General features: G+C 41.0%; 1 protein-coding gene across 2 annotated transcripts; it reads left to right on the top strand.

Moving 5' to 3' along the window:
* The first annotated feature begins 18 nt into the window (after window positions 1–18).
* TCTN3 (tectonic family member 3) lies at window positions 19–15290 on the top strand. 2 transcript variants are annotated; one of them, XM_010581936.1, is made up of 13 exons: window positions 19–54; window positions 731–852; window positions 4543–4673; window positions 5769–5877; window positions 5948–6066; window positions 7173–7208; window positions 7619–7693; window positions 7795–7920; window positions 8954–9049; window positions 9323–9420; window positions 10039–10204; window positions 10954–11091; window positions 14519–15290. In XM_010581936.1, the coding sequence occupies exons 2-13, from the start codon at window positions 765–767 to the stop codon at window positions 14738–14740; spliced, it is 1404 nt and encodes a 467-aa protein (XP_010580238.1). In that variant the 5' UTR covers window positions 19–54; window positions 731–764; the 3' UTR covers window positions 14741–15290. The 2 variants fall into 2 exon arrangements, with proteins under 2 accessions (XP_010580238.1, XP_010580237.1); XM_010581935.1 differs by lacking the exon at window positions 19–54 and adding an exon at window positions 82–241.
* The last annotated feature ends 3490 nt before the right edge of the window (window positions 15291–18780 follow it).

Here is an 18780-nt window from a genome sequence, read left to right as displayed (position 1 = left end):
CGGCCTGCGCGACCCCGGGGCCGCCGGCTCGTCCCGCCTCTCGGGCGGCAGCAGGTGGGCTGGGGACGGCCTTCTTCCGCTGCCGGCGCCGCCCGGGGGGACCGGGCAGCCGGCGGGAACGGCAGTTCAGCCCCGCTAGTTTGGCTGCCGTGTTTGCCAGGCCTCTCGGACACGGGGGACGGCTTACTTCTGAGCTGAGGGCTTGGAAAGGCTCCCCGTGGCCAGCGCTTTCGTGGCCTAGGTAAAGCCGGGCCTGGTTCCCCTGTGATGAGGCTGCCGGCGGCAGGAGCCAGGAAGTCTTATCTTGGGGAAAAAGGACTTTAATATACAATTGGGAGACAGTAAAGCAGTTACAGACAGCGAGATGCTGTCCGTGAGGAAGGCGGCTTCAGCTATTTGGAGAGTATGACATGTGGGTGAACCCTGGTTTTCCAGACTGCAGTTGCGAGGAGCTGTAACGCACAGACACTGAATTTCTTTACCACTTCTTGTTCCAGGGAATTTCAGAGCGATTGCTAAATATAAAAATAGAGAGTATCCGCAGAGTTATTACAATGACCAGAGAGGCTTTCTGTAATTGATTATCGATGCAAATTGTACAACAATTCGTGTAAGCTGATGAAAAGTAAAGCTGTGTTCTGTTGCTGGTATTTAGTAATGTAGAATATGAAATTATGCAAGAATAGCCTCTTTAACGGTTTGCTGGGGGTTGGGGGACTTGTCTTTGCAGGTCTGTGAATCAAGTGTGTGTGGAAAAATCACTCATGTTCAGAAGTAACACCCCTTATCCTACTGATACCGTTGCTGTCTCTGGTGGACATGATCTGCTCTTCTGTGTGCAGCTGGATGACGGTAAGTAACCTTTCTTTCTACACATTTAATTCTTAGGTTGCCTCTTCTTATAGAATCTTTTTTTAAACTTACGTGTTATAATTGTTACCGAGTATTTGGGCTCTTGTAGTTCCAGAGAGACCATAGTGAATCAGGGTCCAATCACCAAAGACAAACAAAAAAAAAGATCATCGCGCTCAGTTTAAGGGTAGGGTCTCTGGCTAAACACAAATCAGCCTTCAGCAATTGCTTCTGTATCTCAGATGCCTGCCTTAGTTTACTACACTTAGAGCAGCAAATAAGGGTTGATGTTTGAAATATACCACTATTATCCCTTTCAGAAAGTGATTTCTTACCATATTTTGGATTCTTTATTTCTTTATTTCATATTTTCATACTTCTCTGCTGGCAATGATTTTTCTCTGGTAATCATAGACTATGCCATTAACACTTTTTTTCTCTTTCTGCTTTTCACATTTTACTTCATTTGACTGATTTGATGTCCAACTCCCTGGCATTCATTGCAATTCACTAGGGTCTCACATGTGAACACTTACCGTTTTCTCATTTGAGTCTTTTGCCTGGGAGTTTTGTCCCACAGTCCCATCTGCTTCAGGCTCAGGAGGTTATCTGGTCCAACAACTAGTCAAAACAGGCTTAGCTTCCTATTATCTAGTCCTGCATTCAGCTCTTCACAGATGTTGCCTGAATGTTTTGCATACAGGGAAGAGCAAAGAAACAATGAGAGCCTCATAGTACATAGTATGATAGGTGGTAATGCTAGAACTTCACCCGTTCCAATTTGCAGTAGGTCTCAGAATAAACATGAATTTTGATGAGGGTTTAACCACAGCTGAAAGTGCCATCAGGCTCCTGGGTATTCCAGCCTGTAACTTGGAACTAGCTAAATTTTATCCTTTTCCCACACTACCCATAGTATTTATTATAAGAATAGGTTTAGAAGGATTCTGAATTTGTAATCTCATGCAAAGGAAGGATCGTCTCTGTCCAGATTGATGGCTCAGATTTTTCTGGCCATTTAATATTTGGATCTCATATCTGTCAACATGATTAGGCCTACTGAACAAGCCCTAGACATTTGATGGCACGTGTACATTGGGTGTAGCACACCTGGGAACAACAGGATTCACTGCTCACATGGCCCTTGCCTTTTCTGTGCTTGTTGTTGGAAGAACATCTAGGGAAGACTTTATCTGGGATCACCTGAAGGATGATAAAGTTTTATGGTAGAAACAGCCTTCTCCCCTTTGGCCTTCCCCAAGGAAATATAGAAATGTGTGTGTTCTCATCAACTGATTGTGAAAGAAGCCTTTCCAGGATGAATGGTGACATGAGCTACCACTGCTAGAAATATAATCAAGCCTGCTCCAGAGGGCCTCCTGGAAAGGGGCAAGTGGGAACAGGCTTTGAACCTAATGAATTACTGTGGCCAGTAACAAAGAGATTGTGATGCGCAAGTTGACTTCACCCCGTTGAAACTATTGCTAGCAGCTACCAGGGTAGTGTTCAAGTTTTACTAATAATTATTTATGATAATTCTAAAAGATGCAGGGTTTTTTCTTCCTCTGCTTGTCACTAATGGCTCTTTCCGTGACTGCCCTCATTCTTTCTTGACTGCAGTACTCTATTTCAGCTGTGTTTCCTGAAGTGTAAAGCATCCTTTGCTTCAACCAGTCATCTTTCTTGCCTATTTGTCTGACGATTGTCATCCTTCAACTGATTTATTTTTCTACTTTTTTATACTGTTGTTCTCCATCTGATAGCTGTTCAAAACTCTGGTACGCCTGTAACCTCGACAGCTCATCACACCCAATCTTCTCGACAGCTCATCACACCCAATCTTCTCTTTCTTTTGTGCCTTCTGTGGCCCTTTCTTCCTTTTTTCCCAGTACTGTCTTGTGCTAAGGGTGGAGTTTCACATATGTCTAAAACTGATTTTGGACTGTATTGATACTAAATGGAGCAGCGTGACTACATTAGGTGACCACATCCCTAACAGTTCCTTTTGTCTAATGATCACATAGCTGACTGAGTCAGTCAGTCTTGCTGATCCAACTGACAATTCATTAAAAGGAAGAGATCAGTTCTCACAGACAATTGGAAATACTGTGTATTTTCAAAATACTTAAAGTACTTTTAAAAGCATTCTTGTTTCACATAGTTGCTCCTCAAGATACCTGCAAAGGCTAAAGAAAAAGTTGTTGTTAGGAGAATATTGCTGCTATTTCCGCTTCTAAATCAGTGGAGGAACTAGTATGAGTGCATTTTAAAGTTACAAGAATCGTTATCCACGAGCCTGACTCCTGTTTTGTTTTGTTTTAAAGTTTGTCTGGTTTCAGACAAATTAAATTGTCTGAAATTCTTTTTTGCATTTTTCTACAAGATTAAATAGCCTTTAGTAGCTAGTGTGCTTTCTTGAACAAACTACACTATGAACAAATTATATGTCTTTTCTCTGAAAACTTAAGCAGTTTGGATATCTTAAGTTTTGCTGCAGAAGGCCTTTTCTTCCAGTTTTTAAGTACATTTTACATTATGTAATATTGTTAATCTGCAATAGCAAGTATTCAGCTTTGATAATAGAAGAGTACATAAAGAACTACATTCCAAAGAAAAGAAATGTTTGCGAGTAGCACAACTACCAATGTTTTCTTTTTTCAGTCTGGTGATTATACCCTCAAGTGAATAATAAGAAAGCTGCTCTGTGCACCTAATTTTGTGAACCTTGTAGGAGCTTAATAATCCTTTGGCCTTTATCTCCTTAAAAGATTTAGTTGACTGCTTGACTAATGCTGTGTTCAGATACAAAAAAGCTTTTATTTCTGCTTGCTCCTCTGTACATCTGAGGATCTGCTCTGCCCTCGAACAGCAGAATTACACTGAAAGCTTAAGTTCGTTTGGTTTTGCTTGGTTTTTTTTTTCTCTCCCCCCAAACCTACTAGACTACCTAAATTCTGTATTACTGTAATCGAGGATACTGCCACTCACTCCTGTTGTTGGTATGATCTGTAGTCCTTGAACCTTGTAAGATGTTTTATTTGGATGTATTAAAAAGTTTATTGGTGGAACAAGTCCATTAGGATGATTTTACATAGTATGTCCTTAATAATTTGCCATTTTATGACATACTGTTTTAGCAGTAATAATTTAATACCTTATAACATTGTAACCCTACTGAATACCACTGGGTCAGGAGGGCATCACTGTGGGATACCAATAGAAAGCCTGGGGTTTTTTTAGGATGCCTATTCTCTAGTCATACTTATTTTGAGTTTTACCAACCTTAAGTATTTTGAATCCATTTAAGGTTGCTTTTAGTGAACTCGCGTATTGGTAGTGTTTTGTCATTAAAATGTCATGTGTATCTAATTTGAGCATCTTACAGAAATTAGAGCACATGTTAAGAGAGTTGTCTTACGCAGTTTTCATGCTTTTTGGAAAATCACATTTGTGTATTAACACCTTTTTCCCATGAAACAGTACAAACTAGTACTAATGATATCCTGTTCATAGCTCATATTAGCCTGCTAGCAGTGTTACTATGGATTAATTAATATAAAGCGCTATCTAACTTATAATTACTGAAGGTGTTCCTTTTAAAAATATTGGCACGATATTTACTTTTTCTTAGATCTGTCTTTTCTAGTAATTTGTTATTGGCAGATTTTTTTTTCTTTTTTCAACCTTTAGCAAAGCTGAACTATTTCCAACAGCCACAGGATATCAAAGAATCTGATTTTTGTAAGTTCTTAGAGAAGTATGGCAAACACTCTTTCTTAGCACCGTCAGAAGTCCAGCCATCATTCTCTGCCTTTTACCGGGTGAGTTGAAAGATACACTTTTATTAAAGCTGTCTTTAATGAGATCTAATGAAAACAGATTGAAAGATTCTTATTTTTCTACCCATAATCCATATTATCTCTCAGTTCTTTTCATTCCTTTTTGTGTAAAAGGTTTCTGATTAGTTTTCTTATATTTAAAAGTTTGGACAATCCTTTAGACAAAACTGGGTGTACACTAAGGAGAGGTATAAATTTGCCTCTGTTCCCTGATGATGTTGTTGCCGAAATCCGGAATAAAACCCCTTAACAGCAATGAGAAGTTAAGAAGCAGGCACTCCTTTATTACAGTGCTGGGCACACAGGGGATCACTCCACCTAGTGTGTGCACCTGTCTGGTTTAATCATGCAGGTTAAATACACACCTGTTATACATATTCACTAAATTTCTGGGAAATGTCATACATAATCATCAACTGTCCGATAAATCATTAGCATATGTAAATGTCCCTTTACGCGGGTGCGGTGAAGTCTCTGGTGGTCTTCAGAAGCCCTCTGGTGGTCTTCCATAGTCTTCCTCACTTTGTCCGATAGTTGACCTCTCTTATGTGATTCTGCACAGTACGATTTTCGCCATCATGTATTAGATTACATAAAAAGTACATTCAATGTTAATTCTTAAATTTAACATTTCTAGTGATTGGCCCTCAGTCACACCACCTTATCAATATTCTTATACTAAAACATTCATTGGTTAATCTTACTTAATTCCACTAACTGGAATCTTGATCAAAGTGGGGTTTCTAAGCAACAGAACTAAGGTCCATAACGATCTCTCTTAGTTTCTTAGGACAAAACACTACAAACTAACAAATCGGTCAAAGTTTCTATGGTTAACTAATTTTAGACAATACTTATTCTTTTATGATTGTATACAGCACATTTTGTATGTTCCTAAGTTTCCATGACTATATTGTGAGCTTCAAACTCCTATGTTCTACAATCTTTACCCTTTTAATCAAACCCAGCTTATATAAAATTCAACTTTTATCAAAATATTTGTAACAATGTCATCACCTTGTGCTTGGCCTTAGTATTCCACAGTCACTTTGTGATTTCTCCAAATTGTCTTTTCAGGCTGGTGACCCAATCCTAATCTACTTTGATTCATCATCTGTACTGAGCACGCTTAGACAGCCAGTAAAAATGGGAGCCAGTGGACTTTGTGTTGATGGAAATCCTGCTGGTTAGTAAAGGGGGAAGAACTTCTTAGGGTGGTTTGCTTCTCTTTTATCTGTTGTCATGTCTTAACTCAGGCTTCCTGGACAGTAAAAGTACAAGCTGTACTCGGATTTTTGCCAACTTGAGCAAGAGCTGCATTACTGACCCTGCCCTAGATGCTGCCTCCTACTACCGTGACTTCACTGTGCTAAAGGTGCATGTCATATTTCTTCCTTTTGCTCAACAACTTATTTGCTTGACTTTCCATTGCCTTTCATTGCAACTGCAGCTAACTGGAAAACTAAAGGTCATCTGGTATGTCATCCCTGATCTCCGGATTGTGAAGGCCTTCTTGCTGGAAATCCTGTTAAAAATGTCATGATTGGTGATAATCCCTCAATTCAAACCACTTTCCAATAAACTTCAGTTATTAGCAAATTCTTAATGCGTTTAACAGGTACTTCATAGTTTTAATGGTTTAACCAGAACTGTCTCGCATTTTAAACAGGCTGTTTATCAAAGTATTTCTATCTGTTCCATCAACTTGATCAACCAAGCAATGCATGTTCTTAGTAAAGAATGAGGATTTGTTTTACACAATATGTTATCTCTAAAATCATACTGAAGGCCAGTTATCAATATTAGCTTTGTTTACATTCATAGATTGAATTCCATATCAATTTCTCCATTATTTATCCTGACCATAATTTCAAAATAACTGATTTATTGTTCTGGGTTCATCATGCTGGTCTTACTGAATGTTAACATGAAAATATCTCCTCTCGCCTTATAGAGTTTCTCTGGCGTTCCAAGACAAAACAGCAGTGCAAATATTAGCACCTTGTTAAGGCTAATGACTCAATTTACCCTTATGTTGGAAATCTAAATCTTACATAACTGTAGTAGAGTGTCTTCTATTGATCAAATTTAACTCATGTTTTCAGGTCTTTCTTTGTCACTGTGGTCAAAATTTAATTTTTCCTTAAATGGAAGCTGAATTAATTACTTGATTCCGGAAGTGGGAGCTACAGGAATGGATCAAAGATGCTGATATTTTAAAGTATCTGCATTCTGCAGGTCATGAGCAGGGCCAAGAACAAAATTTGTCTTCCAATGTTCTAAAAATGCTTTCTGTGGATTATGTGTGTGATTGCTAGATCACGAATTGAAGGCAAGTTTTACACATCTGGAATAAACAAAGTAATTTTTGTCAATATAATATGTAGGCTCTCTTTAGTGATGGTTTCATGACTTTAGGCACTTGCAAACCCAGAAAGTTGGTTTTTTGGTGTTGTATGTTGATTTGTTTGTTTTCCCCAGGTCCCAATTAATGACAACATTGTGCAGTCCATGAAGGTCAGTCTCTATTGCCAGTGAAAATAATTTCTGCTTCTGAAATAAAACATATCTGGAATCTTAGGCATTCATAGTAATGCCTGTGGGTTGGGAACTTGGGAGAATGGGAATGTTCTGTGTCTGAAACAAGATTTTTTTTGGACAAAAGTGTGACATTATAGAAAAAAAACCCCAGGGCTATAAGGAAAGGTGTACTTTTAAATGAATGGGCATAGATAGGCCTGGAGCCAGGGAGAGACTTGTTTTCTTAGAAAAAAAAAATGGGGCCTCTGGAGCAGGGTGATGTGTCCACAGATCACAGCTACAGCAGGAAGGTAAATCTGACTTGGATGGAAAAGCAGTGGAAAAGAGTAAGAAAGGCATACTCCTTTTAAACAATTGCTAATTGTTAATATGCTTACTGTCTCCAGGTAAAGGTCACTGCAGTCGCACCACCTGGAGCTCCCCACATGAAAGACAACACATGTAACAATGTTGTTTCAGAGGTATCTGAATCTTCTCTCCTTTGGGCAGCTCAACACTAGCTTAAAGTCATTGCCCTATTACCTCACTCTGCCTTTGATTCTTCTCTGAATTGGACTTTCAGGTGATCTATGAGATAGAATTCAGTGGCACACATGGGATTCAGAGTGTTTCTGTCCGCTTCAAAGTGAGCAACATCTCTGAGAACTCGGGATCCTCTCTGCAGCAGCACTTCACTTTGCACTTCTGGGTCAGTGCCTCCATCTTCCCTGGGCTCCTACCAAGTTTGTAGTCTGTAGTTTGTGACCCAGTTTTGTACAGATGAGATGTGAAAAGATTAGAGCAATGACACTGTAGTATGGTAGTACCAGAACCCTGGGATACAGCTGGTAGAAGAAGGAGAGGACACTGCTCTGGTCTCAAATAAACCATGTTAGTAGACAAACTCAGGCTCAGTGCAAGCATGCAGTCTTGCACATCACGAGTTTGAAAGGTCTGATTATTTTTATCTGACTATTTTTTACTGTTGTTTTGATTTCGTTTGGGTTTTTTTTTTGGTGGGGGGAGAAAGGCAGAGGATGACATCAGTGTCATCAGCATGGCCTTCTGAAGGAAAGGGTTGGAGCTGGTGCTATATCTGAGGTGTTCGGTGTTTGTGAACAAAGTTGCTAAATTTATTCCAGGTACTTATTTTAACTTTGCCCATGCAGTGGGGAAAAAAGTTACTTTGGGGGGCTTGGAAATCTGGGAAATATTGATGTATGTTGAAATTCATATAAACCCTGTTCCATAGAGGCAATGTAAAGTGGGATAAGTGGTGACCTCAGGGGTTGCTAAGTGCAGCGCAACCTTGCTGAAGTTACCCCCAGAGGCTCTCCCCATAAAACAATTTAGAAGTGGAATCTGCCACTCAGAGTTGGGGTCAAGGCAGGGTTTGTTCTGCAGATCATCTTTAGAATTGCCTAGACTGGTATGTTCACTTCCTTAGAGACAAATGCTGAGCAACAGGAATTTATTGTCTCAAGAACTGTCCTGGTAGTATACACATTTCAGGGTGCTGACATTTAGTTTTTTACCTCCTGGACTGCAGATGAACTTGCCGGGTTAGAAAGACGATGTGGAAACAAATAGTGGAGGTTTTAGTAGTGCATAATATTCAGTCATTCAAAAAATGGGTTACATTTACATTTTTGAGAACGTGAATTTGATCTTCTGAGGTGAATGGATCTTGTTGGTGCTAATGTTTTCCTCTTCCTTTCCTTCTTCCCTTTGCCTCTTTGTAGACCAGGACTCTTTCTCATATGTTGCCTAGAAGTGGAAACCCTGGCTATATCACTGGAGCACCACTGTTGATTGCAAACAGTGGTGCCAAGCAGCATGTATCCTTTTTCTGCTATCAAGTTTTATTTATCACTGAGTTTATTGACTTCTGGTATTCTACTGTCTGGACTTTTGAGATTCTACCTTTACCTGTGAGGGCATACGTCAGTATTATGTTGCAGCCATCAGCAGGCCTTTTGGTCACGACTGAATTCTAGTCCTGTGATAGGGATAAGGAGGAATGTGGGGTGAGAGGACTGTTAAATACAAGTTGGGTGTCCTATATTGTCTGTTTATGCTTTTGTTTGGCTTCTTGACATGCAGTCTGACAGATGAGCATTTTACGGAGCGAAGGTGATGGAAGTTGCTCACAGTTCATCAGACACACAGTACAATTTGGAAGAAATATGAGGACAGACTGCAAGCTCAGGTAATAAGACACTCTGCAGTCATCCTTCCTGTTGCATTTAGAAGGTGTGAACTCGCTTAGCACATTTTTCCGTAGTCTCTCATGCACTGCTGTGGAGCCTAGGTCCTTCCCTGAGGTCACTCAATGGGTCTCTGCAGATCTTTCATATATTCCTAAGAGGACTTGAATGTCAGAGAGATGGCGTACCTCTAGAACAATCTGAACATTGTGAAGGTCTTCTGGGACATTTTGAGGCTGTAGTCTGGCAGCATGTCTTGGGCAAGCGTAGAGTTTGTATTTGAGGAGTGAATTATAATGGAACCTTAAAAAGTGATTGTTTTGATGATTTGGGTCATTCTTTTGTTGGCGACAGGGCAGGTATATGATCACTGATGTGGTAAGATGGCTAAAGAGCTGTCAGTTTTCCTTATCATGCATTACCCTGCCATGTTCTTCTTCTCCCTTCTCATTGCAGAGAGGATGGAAACTGCATCCATTTAATACCAATACTTCTGTCATGATTCTGTTCACTCATTACAAGAGTGGAAGAAATACTCATTACAAAGGAAGGATGTTGATAGCATTTTTTTTCTGTCCTGGAAATCATTTTGTCAAAGCTGTTATTTTTCTCATTTCCAGCCTATCCCCAATACTGGAAGAAAGTAACTGTAGTTACATCCAGCAGAAGTTATACAAGGCTTTTCAGGGGATGAACAGAGCAGAGGACCTTGCTATAACTGGTAGTGCTCATTCAACCCAGGCAGAAGAGTGGACAACCATTCTGATTCAGAAGTGCAGTGTGCAGGTAATATGAACGCAAAAGCATCAGCTGTGAATATTTTTCCTTTCCTATCTTTGTATTGCCCTGGGGAAGCGTGGGCATGGGAAAAAAAGAACCAGCTTGTTTATCCGGGCTTATTTTCTTTGTGTGGTGACCCACTGACTCTCAAGAGTCTTCATGCCTGTAAGCAGTCATTCTTATTATGGTTCATATTATTAGGATACTTACTAAACAAAAAAACCCCAACCCTGACAGATTTAATCTCTTGGATCTTGTTTCTGCTATTTAAATGGCAAAAAGAGTTTTATACTGAATCTGGTGTTGCATTACTTAGTTTGCTGACGGCCTTCTAGAAATAATACTACCTGGTTACTTCCTATTAACTGTTTTTATAATTATCATCCTTTCTGATTTTCCAGTTTCTAGGGATATTTATATATTATCTAATAAGGGTAAAAGTTTGCGATCCAAGTACTTACGGAGGAGGGAAATTCTATTTTAATAACTATTAATCTGTCAGGAGATGGCCTAATAGAATGCAAAATCCAAGTGGTAGAGCTGAGACAAATTCTGTTTGGAAATGAGATGACAGTGAGATGGATGTACCTCTAAAATGGACAGCTGACCTGACCAGAAGTTATGGGGTTAGTGCTGAAGTGACTGATTCAGGTTCTGTGACCTATGCTATCCAAAATACTAGACTTTGACCATCACGGTCCTTTTTCACCTTTAAAATACTATATTAAGATGTTTGGGGTATATTTTATTTTCAGGCTGTGAATTGCACTTCCTGTTGCATGGTTCCTGTGACCCTGGAGATACAGATATTGTGGACGAAGGTGGGCCTCCTGTCCAACCCACAAGCTCAAATACTGGGTGCACGGTACTTTTATCAGTGTCACCCCCTGAAGGTATGGAATTTATAACTCCTCCCTCACACACAGAGGTAATTAAGTGGGATTCACAGGTTATATAAGAACCAAGGAATCAAATGGTCTTGATATTACTGAGTTGAGATTTACTGAACATTAGTGGTGGTCTGGCTGCAATGGCAAGAGTTTGTATTTACAGCTTTGCAGAGGAAGGTGGTTTTATGATCTTATCAGTACTGTCCTCAATCAGTTGTACAACTGGAAAAGGTACCTTCTTTCCAAACCCAAACCACCTTCTGCCACTTAAGGACTCAAACTTTAAACTTTTAATTATGCTTGGTATAAAGTTGTAGTTACAAACATTCAATAACTACATGTTTATCTAGTTGTCTCTTAAAGTCTTGATATGGATTCTGAGTTGATTTATATTTCATAGACTCCATAGCATGCTGATAGTCTGTGCGAGAAGATATGTCTGTTCTTCTAGGGGTTCTGAAATCACCAGCAAGTAGCTGAGGAAGAGGCTAATGCTGATGGCAGCAGATTTGAAAAATTAGGGAGAAAGGTTGTAAGCCAGAAGGCAGGTTTCTAAGAGAAGATTACGTGATGGAAACATTCAGGGTCAGGTTGGACGGGGCTCTGAGCAACCTGATCTAGTTGAAGATGTCCCTGCTCATTGTAGGGGTGTTGGACTAGACAACCTTTAAAGGTCCTTTCCAACCCAAACCATTCTGTGATTCTGTGATGTCAGCAGGAAGGTGGAGCTAACAGCTCTGCAAAGGAGAATGAGTAGTCTTTTTCAAGCATATGTCAGTGGATCCCATTTTGGTGTGAGGCTGGATTCTTGGCACCACAGAGTCCTTTGAGCAGCACATGTATTTCAAGGCTTATACTTCTCTGCAAGGGCTTTAGGGGGAGCAGCTGACACCTGCCCATGGCGTTCTCATGGCAGTGAAGTATGACATGGCAAGTGTCTGTCTGATCTGTTACTACTCTTTGAACTTCAGCCTCAGTCTAAATGAGATTTTACATCACTTGTTTGGATGTGTCTCATGGTACCTCGTCGTCTTCCCTTCTTGCAACATATGTGAAAAGCATGTGATAGGAAATTGTTCACCTTGTAAAACACATGTTGTCCTGAGGCAAACTGACACCCTGGCCCCATGAAAGTATCTTCTAAATCTGAGCTGTTACATGGCTCCATTAACAAAACTCCTGTCTGAGGAGGAAGACTTGCATTCCTAGTAAAAGTGCAGGGTGCATATCCCTCCGTAAGGATTAGCCAGTCAAGAACTATGAGATTCAGATTTCATCTGCTTGAGCAACTGATGCTAGTTACTTTAGAGCTGTAAGGTATATTGCAAAACAAGTTATAAGAAAGCAAGTTTCTGGCAGCAAGAAGAAAACACACCATTAAAATTAATAGTGACTTAATCAGTGGCAATCCACAAGTTAGGGTTGTTAGTAAAGACATTTTAGCAAAGGTACCAGTCGGTACCATACCCAGCAGTTAAGAATTGCAGCCATTTGTAAGCATATCGGTGAGATCACCAATGTGTGTTGTATATTGCTTTTCTTTTACATTATGTCGCTTCCCAGTTTTAGCCTACAGGTTCTCTATCCAAGAACTATGCATTCTTTAGAGAAAACCTTTTCCTTTAGACCACACTGTGTCACTGGACAGTTGCCTTAGTGACTGACCAGAAAACACAGAACCCAGGAAAGACATCCCATTTTCTACACCCATCCACAATATCTGGTCACAGTTGTATTTGGACTTCCCAAAAATACAAGACAGTTTTAAATGATGTAGAGCTATACGGGAGCATGCTGGAAGTTGCTTGTGGCTGCCTTCTGCCAGCTGTTGAGGAGGGGTTGTGTATGGGTTTTTTTCCCCACTGATCTCTCTGACTTTAAGGCAGATTTTGAAGGTCCAGACACAAAGCCAAAATCATTTTGAGGCTTCCTGTTGACTAAGACAATTGTGCCTGTTATGTGTTTACTCATTGATAGGAGAACTTATATCCATCAGGAGTGAAGGGGAAATTCTAACTGTAACTGCTCAGCAGTGGTAATTTGTGACTGAGGAATGATCTGGCACAGAGGGCAACAAGGCCTAGCTGCAAGAAGGTGTTAAACTGCCTGGAAGCAGGAATGCCAGAGACATACTCCTTGCAAGGGAGTGAAGTTTCCCTTGGTGATAAGAAACAGCCTCAGCATTGTCTTGTAGCCATCCTGGAATGGGAATGCTCAGGGGCCACTTTTGGACAGCAAAGCTGGGCTGGGGGATGGACCTGCAGTTGGGCTGAGGTGCCCCATGCTGACGGTCTTCAGATTGGTGCTGGTGCAGGCGTACCTAAGGAATCTCCTCATGAAGCATCTTTACAGACTCCATGTAGAACCATGTGTTGTGGTAGGACTCTGGCCAATGCATTGTTTATTACATTTTTCTTTTATATTTAAGCACAAAAGTGTTTTTAATTTGCCTCTAGAAATACCACAAAAATTCCCCAACAAGAGTCTCAGTATTTTTCTCTTAAGAGTCATGAATTCTGTCTTGGAGCTTTTTTGAATGCTTTCTGCACAACTTTGCTCTAAAGGCAATCTTCCAAATTGGGAAGTGAATGAGGTGGTGATTTCACAGATGAGTTTAACCAGTGCAAACACAGAAGGTATGCTGCCAGTAGATTCCCTCTCTTGAGGTTAGCATGAAGATCTGGGCAGCCAGGGCAGGGAGTGAGGTTGCTCTTTTGGAAGCAGCATGGTCTTAAATCAGCCCAAGCTAGCCATGAAACTCCACATAGCTCCAGGAGTGAGTGTATTAGTTGTCTTACAGCATTCTGTTGAAACAGAAAGGAACTGAGGCCTTAGAAGTTCAGTCCCCTGTTCCATCTTTACCAACTGGCCTACCAATCTGTCTCCTTTCTGAAACAATATCCTAAAATGTGAGAAATAAATTCAGTGTTGTATTGGGTCCCTGCTTTATTTTATTGATATTTTATTGAAAGAATCAAATCTTTTGGCAGTCCTGTCTATTTCTGGCAGCAATCACCTGTTCAAAGGGCCAGGTGGTCTTATCTTACATAAAATAACTAATCTTAGAAAAAATAAAGCTAGCTTTGCTTCTGTTCTTATTACCAACTAGCTGATACGTCTTTCCTCTGAATAGAAGGCTTACTTGGGCAGAGCTTGAGTCACTGCTTCCATTCTGGAGATCTGTAACATATGATGCACAGTAGCTACTGATCTTTCCTGAGACCTGTGCCCTCAATTTACCTGCTAAGTATCAATGTTAGGGAAGAGGAGTTACTCCACTAAAAAACATATCTGGAACACTGAACTCCTACCATCCTAAAGACATCTTGCTTGCCAGTCATCTACAGTAGGCCTCCATTAGCAGATTGAGGAGGGATGTATCTTTTGTATTAAGCTTGCTAAACTCTTCATGCTTTCCTTCTTGTTACAGCTACTAAGCACAAGCAGGGTACCTTTGACAACTGTCGTTACCTTCACTGACATGACAGAATGGCCAGAACCTCCACGAGGCCAGCCCCAAATGCACTGGAAACTCCCATTTGACATCTTTTTCCCATTCAAGGTGGCACTGAATTTGGAAAGAAGTTATAGAGGTGATCTGGCTGGCTATTTTTTATTGATTCTAATAATGTCTAGTATTCTCTGCTTTTGAAAAGTCACATAGATGGGGCCTGTACTTAAAGTTCAGTAAGTGAATTGATACATTCAGAAAATGATCCAGACCATAGACTTTTCTCCTCAGGTTCTTATACTGTGCCTATGATACCTGTGTGCCTTCTGTTTATGGATTAAGCCACATGACTAGCTTCTGTCCTGTGTGCTCTCATGCCCCTATTCTGTGTATGCACCATCTGTGAACCTCACTGCAGTGAAACTCTTGAGAGATGGAGGGATCAGGAGACGTTGCATTAATGAGGAACAAGGAGGAGGATGTTAAAATGACCGTTCCATGTTCCCAGAAACCAAGAGTGCTTTATAAACATAGGAGTACGGAGAGAGGTTCAAATCCAAGGATTTTGGAGCTGCATTCAGTCATCTTCCTGTTGGAGAAGCACCTGATTTTTCTACATTAAACTAACTGAACATCTAAAATACAGGAGTCCTCCCAGGTGACCTGAATTATTATTTTATGAGTAGACATGTCTGCCAGTCACCTTTCACCTGCCCTTGTTACTTGACAACCATACCTCTGTGACAGTTTTTGACTCTTATTTTTCTGTGTCTTTTCAAATACAGATATTCAATTGAAATTTTCATGTTTTAGTGACTGCTTACATTAGCAATAGTGTTACACAAAGCAAAGTAATTGTAAATGTCCCATCCTATAAAATATAATTGAATTTTAGTTGTTTGTCATGACAGCTTCCTTCCTGATTTTCTTTTTTTCTTGAAGAAACAGGCCCAAATGTGGTTTTTCCTAGATAAGAAACATCCTCCTGTGGCTCCAGATAGGAACTGGACTGATAATGATAGCCACTGAAATTCTAGGTGGCACATCAGAGTGAGTTGTGAACAGTCCTAATGAAAAAAAAAATATTTTAGGAAGGATTTGTAGATGTATTATGAGACTGAAGCTTACTGCAATCCCTTACCTCTGGCTCAGTCTCTGGGACCAGAATGTAAGTTTATTGTTTTTGGAGGTGATCTTCTGATTATCTAGTCTGCCCCACTGCATCACACAGGCTAAGGAAACCTGCTCAATCATTCCATGAAGTTGTTGGGTGACAGTATACTTTTTTAGCAAAGGACTTATTATTTATCTTAAATTCTTCATGTCCCGGTTTCAGCTGGGATAGAGTTAACTGTCTTCCTAGTAGCTGGTACAGTGCTATGTTTTGAGTTCAGTATGTGAAGAATGTTGGTAACACTGATGTTTTCAGTTGTTGCTCAGTAGTGTTTAGACTATAGTCAAGGATTTTTCAGCTTCTCATGCCCAGCTAGGGCACCTGACCCAAACTGGCCAACAGTGTATTCCATACCATGGGATGTCCCATCTAGTTTAGGAACTGGGAAGTGGGGGGCAGGGAATCGCTGCTCAGGGACTGGCTGGGTGTCGGTCGGCGGGTGGTGAGCAATTGCCCTGCGCATCATTTGTACATTTCAATCCTCTTATTACTACTGTTGTCATTTTATTAGTGTTATCATTATCATTATTAGTTTCTTCTTTTCTGTTCTATCAAACTGTTCTTATCTCAACCCACGAGTTTTACTTCTTTTCCTGATTTTCTCCCCCATCCCACTGGATGGGGGGGGAGTGAGTGAGTGGCTGCGTGGTGCTTGGTTGCTGGCTGGGGTTAAACCACGACACTTCAGATGACGGAAAAATCTGCCCCATCTAATTTCAAGTACTCCAGTGGAATCAATAAAGGGCAAGAAAATTACAGAAATCTGGCCTACCTTTAACAAAATGTATTTGTTGATTTGGTACATATACTATGTATAGCAACTTTGTCACTCTTCCTCATTACAAACTTAAAACAGAAGACTGCAAAAATAAACTGAAAAATTTGCAGTTAGTCAAGATATCAAATAAAACAAAACCATGACCCATCCAAAACATGCAGATTATGACATAACTTCACATATTTAACTTTCTGATTGTTTGCATGGTTTATTGGAAAGAATTCTGTGCAAGTATCTGCTGCTTCCATTGCTTCTGATTCTGGGGCAGCCCATGAAAGCCAGTGTGAACACACGTGCATTCTAGTGTTACATATGGCTGATGGTACCAGTACAGCAACAAGCTTTGATTTCAGATAGACGTGACTTATCAACTGTGCCTGTAATACCTTTGCAAAGCTTTTAGCGAAACACATTTGTAGTGTATGTCACATGTCCTCTCATGCTCCTAATTTGTGGAATCCAGGAAATTCAATTTAGAGGCAACAGTAACTGAATTGAACAAAGGGTTAGCTGGAGAAACTTGCCAGACATCATGTTGCCAAGTGTGTCAGGACATGGCTTGAATGAAAAGGATCTGGCATCTCTGTTTTCTGCATCATTAAGATAATTCAATTAGGTAAATACAGAGATTATTTTTATTCTATGAGCTGCAAATCCATGGAAGTGTTGTAAGAATGCATCACCTTACTACTGTAATTCTCCGTCATATCCCTAACCTCCAACATTGTATTTTCTAGCACACATTTGGCTCCTCATTGACATCTCATTGCAGGAAATGGACCTGGAAAGAGCTTGGTCCATAACCTGGGCTAGCCTGACTTAAGGCACATTTGATTCTAGCCATGCCATACCACATGGATATGGGTTTAGAGTCTGCAGTTTCCTATGGCAGTTTATTTCAGTGTCTACTTTGTCAGGTTATGTTTTTCCCCACTGTCTGAACTGAAGTGGCCTCTGTTGCAATTGAGTATCAGGCAGCAGTATGACAATGTCACACACAAGGCAGACTCGTATGTCAGATATACAGAATGGGGTATTTATACTCTATGTCAAAGGGCTGAGACAATGCTGCATAATTTCTCTGCTGCCAGCATTCTATCTACAATCATCTTTCCAATGTGTCCTGTTTTGAGGCAGTCTTATTTTTACACTGTCCAAGCAAAACTTGCAATTTTTGATTACAAAGTAGGAACAGAGTTACAAACAGTTAATAAACTACATTGTTAGTAGTGATGTGAATTAGGCTGCCCATCCAGCTCTTACTTAACATCTCTCTATGGGGTTGCCAGATTGTTGTCATGCTGGAAGTGACTAGCAGTGAGTGTTTTCATTCTTGGTGTCTGAAAGAGTACCACTTTGGAGTCCTTCATGCTTTCATCATAGATTCCACCCCCCCCCCCCGCAAAGAGAAACAGTGAGAATGTGGATTTCTGAAATGAAATATTCTGAGGTCATTCTCCCCTTCTATAAGGTAAGAATATACATAAAATGCAAAGAAAAAGCTAAAGACAACATCTTAAAAATTTCTACAAGCTCCTTAGTGTGTTTCCATTTTCTTCAGGCACTAAGTACATGAGCCACTGTTAAATTTGTTTGCCAAGTTTCAGCCACCGTTTACCACCATAGGGTTTGTAGCGAAAGGAGCGGGGTCTTACATACTGTGCTCCCAGTACTTGCTGCCTTCATCTGGCTCAACTTACTTTTCCAGTGTGCCACTGTATGTCCATATACCTTAAGAAACAATTACAAGAATATATAAACATGCTCCTGCAACACATTTTCAGTCTTCCTTACAAGGTCACATACGAGACCCAGGTGGCACAGCATGCACTGTGTCACTAATGCCTCATGTCAGAGGGACCTCGCACCCGAAGGTTTTCCTGGAAAGCGCTTTTCCCTCCAGCACTGCTTTACATCCACCGGTGCTAGAGCCCACGTCCTCCCGACACCGACAGCGGCCGGTCACAGTGAGCCAGCAGTTCGCGTTGCCCCGTTCCCGAGCGTGGCTGGCCGTCACCCTCGGCTTCCCCCGGAGCCCCCCGCAGACACGGCGGCTGCCAGGCCCTGCGGCGGGGCTGGGCGGGGAGGAAGGAGAGGCCGCGTCCGCAGCGCTCGCACCGGAGGAGCGCACGCTGGCAGTCACGGGAAAAACCTGCGAATACACGAGAAATCCCTAGAGACTCGCTTCAGCAAAGCGAACAACCAAAGTCAAACGGTTCACGGGTGGAACGAAGAAAGGTAACCTCCCGCGCCCGCAGCCGAACGGGAGCCGCCGCCGCGCCGGGAGGG

The sequence above is a fragment of the Haliaeetus leucocephalus genome, unplaced genomic scaffold (genome assembly GCF_000737465.1).
Source record: "Haliaeetus leucocephalus isolate CR32 unplaced genomic scaffold, Haliaeetus_leucocephalus-4.0 Scaffold830, whole genome shotgun sequence".
In the NCBI taxonomy this organism is placed as follows: Eukaryota; Metazoa; Chordata; class Aves; order Accipitriformes; family Accipitridae; genus Haliaeetus; species Haliaeetus leucocephalus.
Note: the sequence above shows the minus strand (reverse complement) of the source record. Positions and strands in the feature narration are given on the sequence as shown.